The following is a 14,339-nucleotide window of genomic DNA, read 5'->3' on the forward strand; positions in this document are numbered from 1 at the left end:
CAGAACCAACTCCACGGACTGCACGGCACATAAAACAACATGGGTCGGAACCGACTCGAAGGCACTTCACAACACAACAACAACTGGAATTGGAGTCCTGGTGTGGCGCTGTGGGTTAATGCACCAGACTGCAAAGCCGTTTGAACTGCAAGATCGGCAGTTAAAGTTCACCAGCTCTTCCTGGGAAACCCTATATAGTGTCGCTATGGGTCAGACCGACTCCATAGCATTTACCAACAACTGGAAATGGGGTGTCCTGGTGTGGCGCTGTAGGATAAAACACTGGACCACAAGGTCGGTTTGAGCCATAAGGTCACTTTGAACCACAAGGTCAGTGGTTTAAACTCACCAGTTGCTCCTCGGAAACCCCGTACAGGGTCATCATGTGTTGGAGCAGACTTGACGGCACTTAACAAAAACAAGCTTGAAATAGGAACCCTGGCGTGGTGCTGTAGGATAAGCACTAGACTGCTAACCTCAAAGTCGGCAGTTTAAATTCACCAGCCACTCCTCAGAAACTCTAAACAGGGTTGTAGCTGTTGTTGTTATGTGCCGTGGAGTCGGTTCCGACTCATAGCGACCCTGTACAGGGTTTCCAAGGCTGTAAATCGTTACGGGAGCAGAAAGCCTCATCTTTCTCCCGCGGTAGTTTTGAACTGCTGAACCTGAGGTTCGCAACCCGATTCGTAACCACTACACACTACCAGAGCTCCTTATACAGGGCTGCTAAGCAGGAAGTGACTCAACAGCACTTAATAACAACAACAGCCTGAAATGAGGAGCCTAGGGTCACAGCCATTAACTGCTCAACTGCTAACCAAAAGACCAGCAGTTTGAATCCACCAGCCAGTCGGAAGGGAGAAAGATGTAGTACTGTTTCTGTAAAGATTTGCAGCCTTGGAAATCCTATGGGCCCATGCTGCTGTATTTTATACGGTTTGTTCAAGCTCACCAGCTACTCCTTGGAAATCCTTTATAGGGTCGCTATTAGAACCCATTCGATGGCGCTGAACAACAAGTAGAGGTAACGCAACAGCAAAAGATTTAACTTGAAATGACTACTTTCTCTCCATTTTACATCAATTCCAGATTGAACTTGGTTAATTACTGTTGAGCATGGTAATTGCCATGGTAATCCTGGTGTGACTCTGTGGGTTAATGCGCCAGAGTGAAAAGCCGTTTGAACTACAAGGTCTGCGGTTCAAGCTTACCAATCGCTCCTGGAAACCCTATACAGGGTCGCTATGGGTCAGAATCGACTCCAGGACACTTAACAACAGCAACAATGGTAATTATGAGGAGAAAATGTTCAGTTTTCATCAGTATCATTCTTGGCTAACTAGATGTAGTCTCAGAAATATTTAAGAAAATTCAGAACACAGGCTTCTATTTTGACACAATTTTCAAACAACTGCAGTTACTTAGAGGTAGCAGGGAGGAAAGACTCCCCTGGCCACAGCTATAACAGTGACAGTGTATAAAAGAATAAGTGTCAAGTCAACAAATAGTAATCTTCAGTCTAGAAGAACACAAGTCAGATAGGAATAACTATTGCAGTCATCAATTGAATTATAACAAAATGCTCATAGTTTAACCTTTTCTTTTCTAACTCCTTGACAAATGTGTCATTAAAAACGATGCCACAATTCACATGGCTGATATGTGAGTATTATGATGTTTTTCTTCTCTCTGGGAATTTGAAAGAATTGGTGTGGCTTGTGACCTTGGTGTGGCTTGGTGTGGTTCTGTAGGATAAGCACTAGACTGCTAACCACAATAGTCAGTGGTTCAAAACCACTAACCACTCCGTGAACACCCTATACAGGGTTGCTATGAGTTGGCACCTACTTGACGGCACTTAACAACAACAACTTATTCCCTCACCCCACACACCCTCTACACTTATTCTACCTGGGTATTCTGTTTAATCACTCCCAGGGCTTAATCCTCCACCTGTAAATGATGATTCCCAAATCTATATCTCTGTTTCCAAACCTCAATCTTTAGCTCCAGGCCCAACCACCTGGTGAATCTCTCCACTTAGATGTCATTATTTAAAAAACCAAAAACCATTTTAAAAACCAAAAATTGCTATGGAGTTGCTGCCGACTGATAGTGACTCTCTAGGACACAGCAGGACTGCCCCACAGGGTTTCCAAGGCTGTATCGTTTACAGGAGCAGACTGCCGCATCTTGCTCCCACGGAGTTGTTTGTGCCTTCAAAGAGTCAACCTTTTGGATAGCAGGAGAGTGCTTAACATTGTACCACCAACTTTCTACAGGTAGACAGAGGGACTTCAAGCTCAGTATAACTAAAGGCAAACCCTTCCTCTGCATTCCCTCTTACTCCATATTTACCACCACCCTCCCTGGCATTTCTCCCTCAGAGTGGGTACCACCATCTGGCTATCCAGCCACCCGAGCCCCAAACCCAGTCATTCTACATTCTTTCTCTTCCCTACCACCCACTTCCAGTAAGTCACCTATTCCTGCTGTATTGCCTTCCTTCCTCTCTTTCAAATCCCTCTCCAGTTCTCCGTGCAACTGTCGCTGCCACTGCGGAGGTCCCCTACTTCCTCTTGGTCCACCACACTCTGCCCAGTGAATTTACTCATCACTGTCACCATGGCTTTGCAATCTCAGAGTCCCCTGCATGATAAAGCCCATACTCTTTCACTAGCCAACAGTGACTTAATGACCCTGCACAGAGATTGCTTCTGTTTGGGGGTACTGTGCACCTGTGGGTCACTAAGAGAGCACATCATAGGTGCTCACTAAGTCTCAATTGGATCAATAAGTCTTTTCAAATTTTCATTATGTTCTGGTGTCCAATTCTGAGCCCCTCTCCCATATTCCTCCATCCTGGCCCTTCACTAGGGTCATGCTTCACTTCTAATGGCTCCCTAGGCAGGATAAACTGCCTCTGCCTTCTTGTCTTTGCACAGAGTTAAGATGACTGGCTCAAGAACCCAGCTTTGTTATGTGTGACCCTGAGTCAAGTACTTAATTCTACTTGACTCAGTTTCCTCATCTATAAATAGAACAAACAGTGATGGTGGTGGTGGTGGTGGTGGTTTCATGCTGATGAGTCAGCTCCAACTCATAGTGACCCTTCATAGGGTTTCTAAGGCTGTAAATCTTTGCAGGAACAAAAAGCTTCACCCTTCACCCATGGAGCAACTGGTGGATTTAAACTGCTGTTTTTGGTTAGCAACCCAGCTGGTAATCCACTATGCCACCAGGGCTCCAAAATAGAGCAAATACCTCCTTCAAAAACGGTTGTTGTTGTTAGGTGCTGTTGAGTCGGTTCCAACTCATAGTGATTCTATTTACAATATAACAAAACATACCCAGTCCTATGCCATCTTCACAATGACTGCTACACTTAAGCCCATTACTGCTGCCACTGTGACAATCCATCATGGTGGGGGTCTCCCTCTTTTTCGCTGATTCTCCACTTGATCAAACATGATGTCTTTCTCCAGGGACTGGAGAAAGAAATATGAGAGATGAAGTCTGGCCATCCTGGCTTCCAAGGAGCACTCTGGCTGTGCTTCTGAAGCAACACAGATTTGTTTGTTCTTTTGGCAATCGATGGTACCTTTTAATGTTCTTTCCAACACCATAACTCAAAGCATCAATTCTTCTGTTGTCTTCCTTATTCATTGTCCAGCTTTCACATGCGTATGAGGCTATGAAATACCATGGCTTGGGTCAGGAGCACCTTAGTCCTCAAACTGACATCTTTGTTCTTGAACACTTTAAAGAGGTTTTGTGCAGCAGATTTGCCTAATGTAATACATCGTTTGATTTCTTGACTGCTGCTTCCGTGAGTGTTTATGGTGAAACCAAGCAAAATGAAGTATTTGAGAACTTCAATCTTTTCTCCATTTATCTTGATGCTAATAATTGGTCCAGTGGTGAAGATTTTTGTTTTCTTTACATTGAGGTATAACCCATACTGAAGGCCATGGCCTTTGATCTTCATCAGTAAATATTTAAAAACTGTAGTAAGAATAAAATGAGATAACATGCCAGAAAAGAAACTTGTGTATATTGTAAAGTTACAATAAAATATTCTGTGATTCATCAGAGCTTATTTTGAATGTCACCAATTCAAAGCCTCCTTTCCTTTCTGATTTGTGAAGCAGAAACATAGTCTGTCTCTTAGGCCCCACCATAGACAGCCCAAATCTTTCTTAATATATCTAAGTTCCTGTGTGAGCTACAACTGCTCCTACAATGTCCATGAAGTCCTCATCCACGCCACTCTATGGCTCTCCCTCTACCTCTTCTTGGGTCTTAGGGATCTGGGATCTTATAAACACAAGGAATAGCTGAGATTTGAAGAGGTAGAAGCAGAAAGTTCTCAGTGGCAAAGTACCAAGGAAACTTCTGGTTGAGGGTGCCTTCAGAATTATAGCTCAGCTACTAGGTCATATGTCCAGCCTGTAACAACCACTGCTAAGCTGGAAAGACAAGAATTGACTTACTGCTCTCTCTCCTCCTGCCCAGGCCAGTGTCAGACATTGCTAATCAATCCCAGACACTGTCCCTTTGAGCCTGGAAAGTTTCCATATCTTTTCCAGCACAGCCACAACTAGTTGACCAATTTTAGCACAACAGATAAAAATCATTTACCCATATTGCTGGTCTAAAGTCATACACATTGAGATGAATAGCTTTAAAAAAGGGGTGGGGTGTGGGGGGGAATTATCATTCAGATCTGGCTAGTGGCCTAATCAAATTTAGAGGGACAGTCAACCCTGCTGCTCATGGAGGACAAATGTCCAGCCTACACCTAAGCAAAGAGGTTTTGTCCCAAACATAAAGGTCAGAGATTCAAAGCCATCCCCCTCAGGAGCCCCTCTGATAGAGAAGTCTATAAGGTCTGGGTTCCAATTATATGTCCGTATCTCAATTCCTTTAGTGGCTTTCTCACACTAAAACAAGAGCCAATGTAGTGTCTGACGTCTCTCTGACAAAAAGCTTATGTGTAATTGGAAAAGATTATGCTTTGAAGAGGGAAAGTGGCCTTTAATCTCCCAGAGAAGGGCACAGCAACCTGGACCAGAGGTGCCCTGGGTGGCATTTATGCCCACTGCTGTCCTGGGGCCTCAGTCAGACATGCGGTTCTGGAGTAACCGCCTGGGCTTCACATGGTAACCAGCATGGGCTTCATCAGACAGATACGGCTTCTGATCTGGACGAACTGGACCCTGAGGAAAAGGCAGAGGTAACAACATATGTTTGTCATCTCGGCTGCCTTGTGGTCTGAAAGTGAGGTATGGGGCTAATGAACCGTGGGAACGAGGGTTATGTGAGGAGCCAGTGTGCTTGTTTACCTCACCAGGACTCACTGAGCCTCTCTGACAAGTGCCCTTTGCAGGCAGACATGCTTCTCTGTCCTGGGACGAATGCTTCCCACCTGCAGTCCTGCGTGTCCAGATTGCAGTCTTCTTTGGCCCACCCCAAGTATGAATCCATTGTTGCAGATAACTAAAAGTGTGCATTGTAGAGTCAATGAAATACAATGTCACTGAGCTAGGAAGCTCTTCAAGGACATGCTTGTTTTTCTTTGAGACTCTCCTTCAGGGAGTTGGGTTCTTCCCACTACATTGCATGGCCGTTTAAAAGTGCAGTGGATTGGATTGGCACAATACCATGAATGGGTGGCTTTACCAAACAGAAATGTATTTGCTCAAAGTTTCAGAGGCTAGGAGTTTGGATTCAGGGCATTGGCTCTAAGGGACACCTCTCTCTTTATTTACTTAATTTTTTGGCTCTTAAACGTCTTTTCAAGTTCTGTTCCTCAGTCCTTAGCAGTCTTCATGTGCTATATAGCTTCCCCATCTGTGTTTGCTTGCTTCTGTGTCTAATACACTCTTTCAAATATCAAAGGTGATTGACTTAAAACACACCCTCCACTGATATGGCCTTGTTAACATAACAAAGAAGAAACTCTACTCCCAAATAGGATTATATTCACAGATAGTCTGTTGTTGAGTGCCTTTGAGTTGATTTAACTCACAGTGCCTGTAGGATAAAGTAGAATTGCCCTATAGGGTCTCCTAGGCTGCAATCTTTACAGGAAGCGATCACTAGATCTTTTCTCTTGTGGAGGTGCTGATGTGTTCCAGCTGCTGATATTTTGGTAAGCAATTGAGTGCTTAACCATCGTGCTGCCAGTGTTTCTTATCCACAGGTATGGTGGTGGTGGTGGTGGTGCTGCTGATATTTTGGTAAGCAATTGAGTGCTTAACCATCGTGCTGCCAGTGTTTCTTATCCACAGGTATGGTGGTGGTGGTGGTGGTGGTGATGATGCGCCATGGAGTTGGTTCTGACTCAAAGTAACTCTATATAGGTTTCCAAGGACATAAATCTTATGGGAGACAGACAGTCTCATCTTTCTTCCATAGAATCAAGTTGGGCATTTTGAACTGCTGACTGGGACATTAGCAGCCTGACTCGTAACTACTACACTACCAGAGCTCCTTGTTGTTGTTAAGTGCCATTGAGTCGATTCCGACCCATAGTGACCCTGTACAAGGTTTCCAAGGCTGTAAATCTTTACAGGAGCAGAAAGCCTCACCTTTCTCCCACAGAGCGGCTGGTAAGCTCCTTATCCACAGGTAAAAGGATAAATATTCCAACACATATTTTGGGAGGGACACAATTTAATCCATAACACTGCCCATATAATTCCTTTGCCAATCCACTGCATTTCAGAGCGCCCATGTTGTGCAGTGGGAAGAACTCTAAGTCCTAAAGGAAGTCTCAAAGGGAAACAATAAAGTCCAGCTTAGTGTGATGCCATACTTCATTGGATTCAATGTTGTGCATTATTTTTTCACATTTTAGCATCTCTAAAATTACTGTGCATCTCACAGCGCACCAGACAAAACACTGTATATGAAATTCAATGAAACGCAATCCACTATAAGCCATCCTGGTGTGGCCCTGTGGGTTAATGCATAACACTGCAAAGCCATTTGAACTGCAAGGTCGGCTGTTCAAGCTCACCAGCTGCTCCTCGGAAATCCTGTATAGGGTCACTATGGGTCGGAACCAACTCTATGGCACTTAACAAAAACAATAAGCCATCATAGACATTTACTGAGCCCTTGAAAGAAGCAAGGCATCCCTGGGTGGTGCAAAAGATTCATGCACTTAGCTGGAAGGTTGATGGTTCAAATCCACCTCAGAAGAAAGCCCTCATGAGCTACTTCCAACAAAATCATCCATTGAAAACCCTATGGAACACAGTTCTATTCTGACACATATAGGGTCGCCATGAGGTGGTATTGACTCCAAGGCAACCAGTAAGCTGGTGGTTTAGTGTACAAGCAAGAGCCTAGGCTGGATTTAGAGAGACTTGGAGCTGAAACTGGAACCTCTGAGAAACCAGATCGATGAGGCTGGTGCTGACATCTCTGAGCTCATAGGAGGGGCCATGGACAGACTGATAGGTTTGTAGCTGAAAGACAATAGGTTAATAACAGACACAAAAAGGGAAGAATATGATCATGCATACAGATGGTTCTTTCCACAGTATGTAACTTGGAGGGGGATCCAGGTGAGGACCTACTAGTCTGTGCCACATGCCAGTGTCCTCAGGCTGCTCTTCTTTGTCAAAACTGGTGTGACTTTCAAATCAGCGCTTAAGGTATCAACTCACGCCCTTTTATTCCCTGAAACTTCCCTTCTAAAATGATAATATTTACAAAGCTTGAACAAAACCTCATTATTAAAGCCATTCATTTATTTATTTCTTCAGTCACCAAATATTTGTTAGCCTCCAGGGTCTGTGCTGATGTGGTGCTGTAGGATAAGCACTAGACCACAAAGTTAGTTTGAACCACAAGGTCAGTGGTTCAAACTCACCAGTTGTTCCTTGGAAACCCTATGGGTCAGAACTGGCTTTACGGTATTTAACAACAGCAAATTGTTGTTGTGAAGTACCGTGGAGTTGGTTCCATCTCACAGTGATTCTAAACAGGATTTCTGAGGTTGCAACTCTTTACAGGAGCAGAAAGACTCATTTTTCTCCAAAAGAACAGCTGGTAGTTTCAAACTGCTGACCTTGAGGTTAGCAGCCTGATTCATAACCACTATGCTATCAGAGCTCCTCCCAGGTTCTGAGTATACACTGGCAAACAAAACAATCAGTCCCTGCTCACATGGTGCTTACAGTCTAGGAAATGCCAAGAAAAATCCACTATGCTATTGGTTTCTCTCTTTTCCTATAAGAAATCTAAGATTCTCAGTTCATTTTTCTCTCAAACAGTTCATTTTTCTCATGGTACCTCAAAACATGTACCCCTGGACTGTAACTGTCAGCCCAAAATGATTCTATTTCTGTTACAAGCATGCTGCAGGTCTAGGGAAAAAACCCTGCTTTCAAAGATAGGATTTGGCTCAGGTGACCTCACATCATGCCATTGGTGGTACCTCACCTATTCAGCCTCGTCTTTTCCTCTCTTGCCCCGTTGGCCATATTGTAAAAAAAGGCTTGGAGACTTAAGAGATCACATTTTTACTTTTCTGCTGGGAGACAGGGGTCATTCAATAAGAACCAGCATTTGATAGGGCTGACATTCACTTGATACCAGCCCCAATGCCTGAATATTAAGTCTCTGTCTGGTGTGCCTCCACAAACCTTCCCTACTGGGAAAGATGGTGGCAGCCTCTAAGGCCCCCAACAGTACTGTGAGAGGTCTGTGGCCCTTGGTGTATGTTGCTTCTGGTTCCTCTAGAAACTTCTACCTCTAGAAGGTGTTGACTTAAAGAAAAGTGAAAAACACTCCATATTTCAGCTCCTAGGGTTTTGATTTTTCAGACTTACACGGTTGTAGGTGTTTATTAGTGTGAATGGAGCAAGACTAAAAGCAGATTCCAAATGTCTCTTCTCCTCCTCTCCTAGTCTCTACGTGTATAAGACGAACATCTTCAGATTTCTGCTTCTCTAGCCTCTGATCTTTCATCCTTTGTTATTTGCTGATGACATTTAACTTGTGGTACTAAGTGCCTAAGGAGCTCTGGTAGTGAAGTGGTTATGAATCGGGCTGCGAACCTCAAGGTCAGCAGTTCGAAACTACCAGCTGTTCTGTGGGAGAAAAATGAGTCTTTCTGCTCCCGTAAAGAGTTGCAGCCTTGGAAACCCTGTTTAGGGTCACTATGAGTCGGTTCTGACTCCATGGCATATAACCACCACCACCATTAAGTGCTGTCAAGTCGGTTCCGACCCATAGCGACCCTGTACAGGATTTCCGAGGCTGTAAATCTTTACAGGAGCAGAAAGCCTCCTCTTTCTTCCGTGGAGCAGCTGATAGTTTCGAACTACTGACCTTGCGATTTGAACCTAATTCGTAACCACTACACTACCAGAGTATTAAGTGCAGTGCCTCATTTAATCCTCAATATTCCATAAGAGAGACACCACTATTATGCCCTACAGTTACAGACAGGGTCCCTACACCATGCGCTGTCCATGCAGCAAGCCCTACCTACCACACTGGTCATGGAGACTACAAAGATAGGGTGACCATGTCATTTATCATCCAAACCAGGGCAGTTTTGAAAATAAAAGGGCAGGCCCTATTAATAACTATGACAACTAAGAGCAACAACAAATTAAGTATTACACCAGGATGATCCATGTAGACCAACGCTGGTCCTGGCAAACTGGAATGTATGGTGGCACTCCACCAAGGAGATGCAGTCCCGCCCTTAACGATTTCTGAGCCAAGCAGTCCACAATTACTGAGCAGAATCATGTGTACAATTGTGGAAGGCACAGAAGTAGGGTGGGGGGGCTAGGATGAGCTGTGGATATCACAAGAGAAATTGGAGATGGAAAGGGTGACAAAAGACTCCCCAAGGAGTTTAATCCTAGAATGTTCGTTCTTAATGATGAGTGCCTTCTCCCGTGTAGTAACAAGTACTATACACCAGAAAACAAAGGGGGGGGGGGGAAAGCAACAAAAAAAAAACCCAAAACAACAAAATTCATTGCCACTGAGTCAATTCTGACTCACTATGACCCTATAGGAAAGACAGAGTAGAACTAACCCCATAGGGTTTTCAAAGCTGGACTCTTTATGGAATGAAACTGCTACACCTTTCTCCCATGGAGCAGCTGGCAGTTTCAACAGTTGACCCTTCTGTTAGGTACGGAGCGCTTAGCTGCTGTGTTATCAGGGGTCCTTTGACAAGTACACATCCATTCATAGTGCTTTAGGCCAAGTGCTATGTCAGGAGGTTTACAAAGAGCATTAGGAGTTCTGGCTCCTAAGAAGGTACAACCCTGGTTTCAGCTTCGGCTGCGGGCAAGGTATTTGGGGGAGATTTGAGAACTCCTGAGAATACCCCTACTTTCATCATTTATGATGGTGGAGGTGGGAGGCTGGGCAGCCAACTCCAAGCACATTCAAGTCCAGGGTCCTGTTCTCCCAGACTAAGAATCCTGTCTAGGTTCCTGGCGCTGAATAGAGAATCACTAGCTCATTTTAAGCTTTGGCTACCCGCCCCTCACACCCCTTTCTAAATTGAAAACAGAGTGGGAGGGAAGAAGAAAATCTAACTGGCCAAGTTTTAAAACAACAAGCACTGACTTTGCCCTGCCCTGCAACCTCTCCTCCCTATGCAGATTGAATGGTAAAGAGAGGGGGAGGGGAAGCAAAAAAAAAAAGGAGGGAGAACAAGGAAATACCAGTTTAGAAAGAAAAAATTTCCACCGGCCTCGGCTGGGCTTAATTAAAGTTACAGACATGTTTAAAGGAAAGGATGGGGGGTGGGGGTGGGGGGAGTCAGAACTGCTCAGAAAACATGCTTTTAATTATGCTGTGGAATGTCTCCCTAGGGTATGCCTGTACACAGTTGAGCACCAAGGACAAGGATGCCGCTGTTGGGTGGGGGTACTGAGCATGATTCCCAGGGAGGACAAGGAGATTGTCCTGAAGCCTTTGGGCTGGGACAGAGTCAAGTGTGAAATGCTCACTTGTGGAGCTAGAAAAACAACAACAAGCTAACAATGCATGTTTTTAAAGATTACCAACCATGACCTAGACCACTGGTTCTCTGCCTGGACTGCATATTGGGATCACTTGAGTGTTGTGGTTGTTGTTATGTGCCGTCAAGTCAGTTGTGACTTATAGCCACCCTGTATATGGTTTCCAAGGAGTGGCTGGTGGGTTTGAACCACCAAAGTTGGGTTAGCAAGCTAGGGCTGTCCCATGCTCATAGACTCAGATGTACTTTATCCGATCACAACTTGGGCTCCTTGGAGGATTCCATTATGTGGCCATGTGAGAATTGCTGACTTAGGCCAACTAAAGTGCTAATTTGAGGGCAGCGCTAGTTCAGTGATCCTGATCCGGTGGATGAAAAGAAACACTAGCAACACTAGTCTCAAGGCCAGGCAAAGAACAAAGAGGGTTGGAGAGCTCTGAGCCAGCCTCCTAGTAATAGGGGAGGACTTTAAAGTACAGTGCCTGTCACAAAGTAGCTATTTCATGAGTAAGTGGATGGATGGTGGATAGATGGATAGATGGACAGACAGATGCATGGATGAATGGATGAAAGAGTATGTGACCAAGTTTCCAAGATGAAGACCATACACTAACTTGGGTCTGGGAATGTCATCTCTGGGGAAGTATGTAAGGCTGGCTCATCTCTCTTATGGTCCAAAATGCTCCATTTTGTGTACAGAGAAGGGGACGACATGTGGTTAATTTCTCAGGAAGCCACATTTTCAAATTTGCAACTGGATAGTTCTGAATCCAGAAAGGGGGGAAACGTGAACATAAGTTGAGCGTAAGTCTGAAAGGCCACAGATCATTTTAATGACATCTCCTCATTGTAACAAAATGTGGTCACCTACAGTGTGTTACTTTGTAACAACCCTGTGAGGCAATAATAAATAGCTCATGTTTATTAAGTATTTTGCATGGTGAAACTCTGGGAAATAGATCCTGGTGTCACGCCCATTTTACAGATGGGAACCTAAGGCATGAAAAGGAGTGGATTACCCAAAATCATATAACTAATAGGAGCAGAGCTAGATAGGAACCCAGACACTTGGGTCTAGAACAGCACACTCTTAACCCTTAGTTTATACTGTGGTACAAAATAGTAGTCCCATTTCACAGATGAGAAAACAGTCTCAGAGCTTAAGGAAGCGGAGTCCTGGTGTGGCACTGTGAGTTAATGAGCCAGACCGTAAAGCTGTTTGAAGTGCAAGGTCAGTGGTTCAAGCTCACCAGCTGCTCCTTGGAAACCCTATACAGGGTTGCTATGGGTCAGAACTGACTCAAAGGCACTTCACAACAACAAAGTGGTCTTAAAACCATATCTTCCCACTCTTAAATCAGCTTCAGTTTCTAACAGCCCAGACTACCTCCAGACAGCCATTGCTGTATGGAAGGCAGCTAGTTTATCTCGTAGAACACTAACCTTGCAAACACCTATTTTATGGAGAAGTCAGAGGTGTGGAATCTGGATTGGTTGTCTCATTTCCTGGGTGAAGGCAGGGGCATCAGCTTCCTCTTTCATCACTTGCACCTATTTACTCACACAGCTATCTTGTTGCCCGTGCTCCCTCGAGTTATCCACAGGCCGGCAGATCTGGAATGGGTAAATGAAGCCAGTGTGCATGCCACTGGGGCGAGTACAGTTTTTAGATCCACAGACAGTTAGCATCCTGAGCTTTGGTGTCTCCTCCATCTTTCTGGGAAGAACCTCCCAAGCCAGTCTTGACCAAGGCTCACCCATCCCATGAATGTTTATTGAGCACTTATTATAATGAGTCAGAACCTCATAGCTGGGTGCTGGCCTTACTGTAGTAACTAGGACAGAGGTGGTCCCTGCCCAGCAAGGGGTCAACTTATGTGAACCAGGAGCACTCTGAAGTCAGATAAGTGATAAGATAGGGGAAACATAGGCTGCTATGGGAACAGCTGTCAGCATGGTCTAGGGATGGGGAAAGACCTCCCTGAGGCCTATGTTAACCTTGAGACCACCGAATGCACTGGGCAAGAGCACCAGTCCCTCCTCCAACGACTTGCATATCTTGGGAATAACTGCCAACATTCCAGCGACTACCAAGTACGTCTGGGGTCAGTCCTATTAGCACTAGGGGAACTGCCCAATATTGGTGTTTTGCCATCTTGTGGAAGAATGTGTAGGGGGAGTCCTGAAAAATGAGGTTGATAACTAAAGTCCACTCTACTTTCTTCTTCTCATATTTATGTGTTTCCTCTAATACATCCTCCCTAGACATATTTTGAGAATAACATTTTGTAAAGAGTTAATTAGGTTGTTGTTTGCTCTCTAGTTGATTCTGACTCAAGGTGACTGTGTTCCGAATAGAACTGCTCTCTAGGGTTTTCAAGGCGTTGTCTTCCGAGTTGCTTCTGGGTGGATTCCAACCCTCTAACCTTCAGTAGTCAAGTACTTAACCATTTGTACAACGAAGGAATTCTTTGTAAAAAGTTGCTGCTGTTGTTAGCTGCTGTTGAGTCATCTCTGATGACCATACGAACACCAGAAGGAAACCCTGCTTGGTTCTGTGCCATCCTCACAGTTGTTGTTATGTTTGAGCCCATGTGTCAATTCAGTTCATTGGGGGTCTTTCTCATGTTCACTGATCCTCCACTTTACCAACCAGGCCTTTTCCAGGGACTGGTCCCTCCTGATAACTTGTCCAAAGTATGAGAGATGAAGTCTTGCCATACTGGCTTCTAAGAAGCATTCTAGCTATATATACTTCTTTCAACACAGATATGTTTGTTCTTCTGAAACTCTGTGTACTTTTTAATATCTCCAACACCATAACTCAAATGTGTCAATTCTTCTATGGTCTACCTTATTCATTGTCCAACTTACACATGCATATGAAGCTACTGAAATTACAGTGACTTGGGTCAGGTGTACCTTGGAATTTACACTGACATTTTTGGTCTTGAACACTTTAACGAGGTCTTGTGCAGCTGATTTGCCTAATACAATGTGCTCTTTGATTTCTTAACTGCTGCTTCCATAAGTGCTGATTATGGATCCAAGCAAAATGAAGTCTTTGACAACTTAACACTTTTCTTCATTTATCATTATGTTATTTATTGGTCTAGTTGTGAAGATTTTGTTTTCTTTCAATTTAGGTGAAACCTATACTGAATGCTGTGATCTTTGATATTCATAAGTAAGTCCTCTTCACTTTCAGCAATCTGGGTTGTACCACCCATCTGCATATTGCAGGTTGTTAATGAATCTTTCTCCAATCCCGATGCCATGTTCTTCTTCATTTCATCCAGTTGCTCAGATTATTTGAACAGCAGACAGA

General features: G+C 44.2%; 1 protein-coding gene across 1 annotated transcript in view; it reads left to right on the forward strand.

The window, feature by feature from the left end:
• Positions 1-5,153: 5,153 nt before the first annotated feature.
• Positions 5,154-14,339, forward strand: part of ABCA4 (ATP-binding cassette, sub-family A (ABC1), member 4) — a gene marked incomplete at its 5' end in the record, with an annotated part of 210,699 nt that continues 201,513 nt past the window's right edge. Inside the window, 1 exon segment of the mRNA XM_006831046.1 lies at positions 5,154-5,237. Coding sequence (XP_006831109.1) covers positions 5,154-5,237 — 84 coding nt within the window.

The sequence above is a fragment of the Chrysochloris asiatica genome, unplaced genomic scaffold (assembly GCF_000296735.1).
Source record: "Chrysochloris asiatica unplaced genomic scaffold, ChrAsi1.0 scaffold00002, whole genome shotgun sequence".
Taxonomy (NCBI): domain Eukaryota; kingdom Metazoa; phylum Chordata; class Mammalia; order Afrosoricida; family Chrysochloridae; genus Chrysochloris; species Chrysochloris asiatica.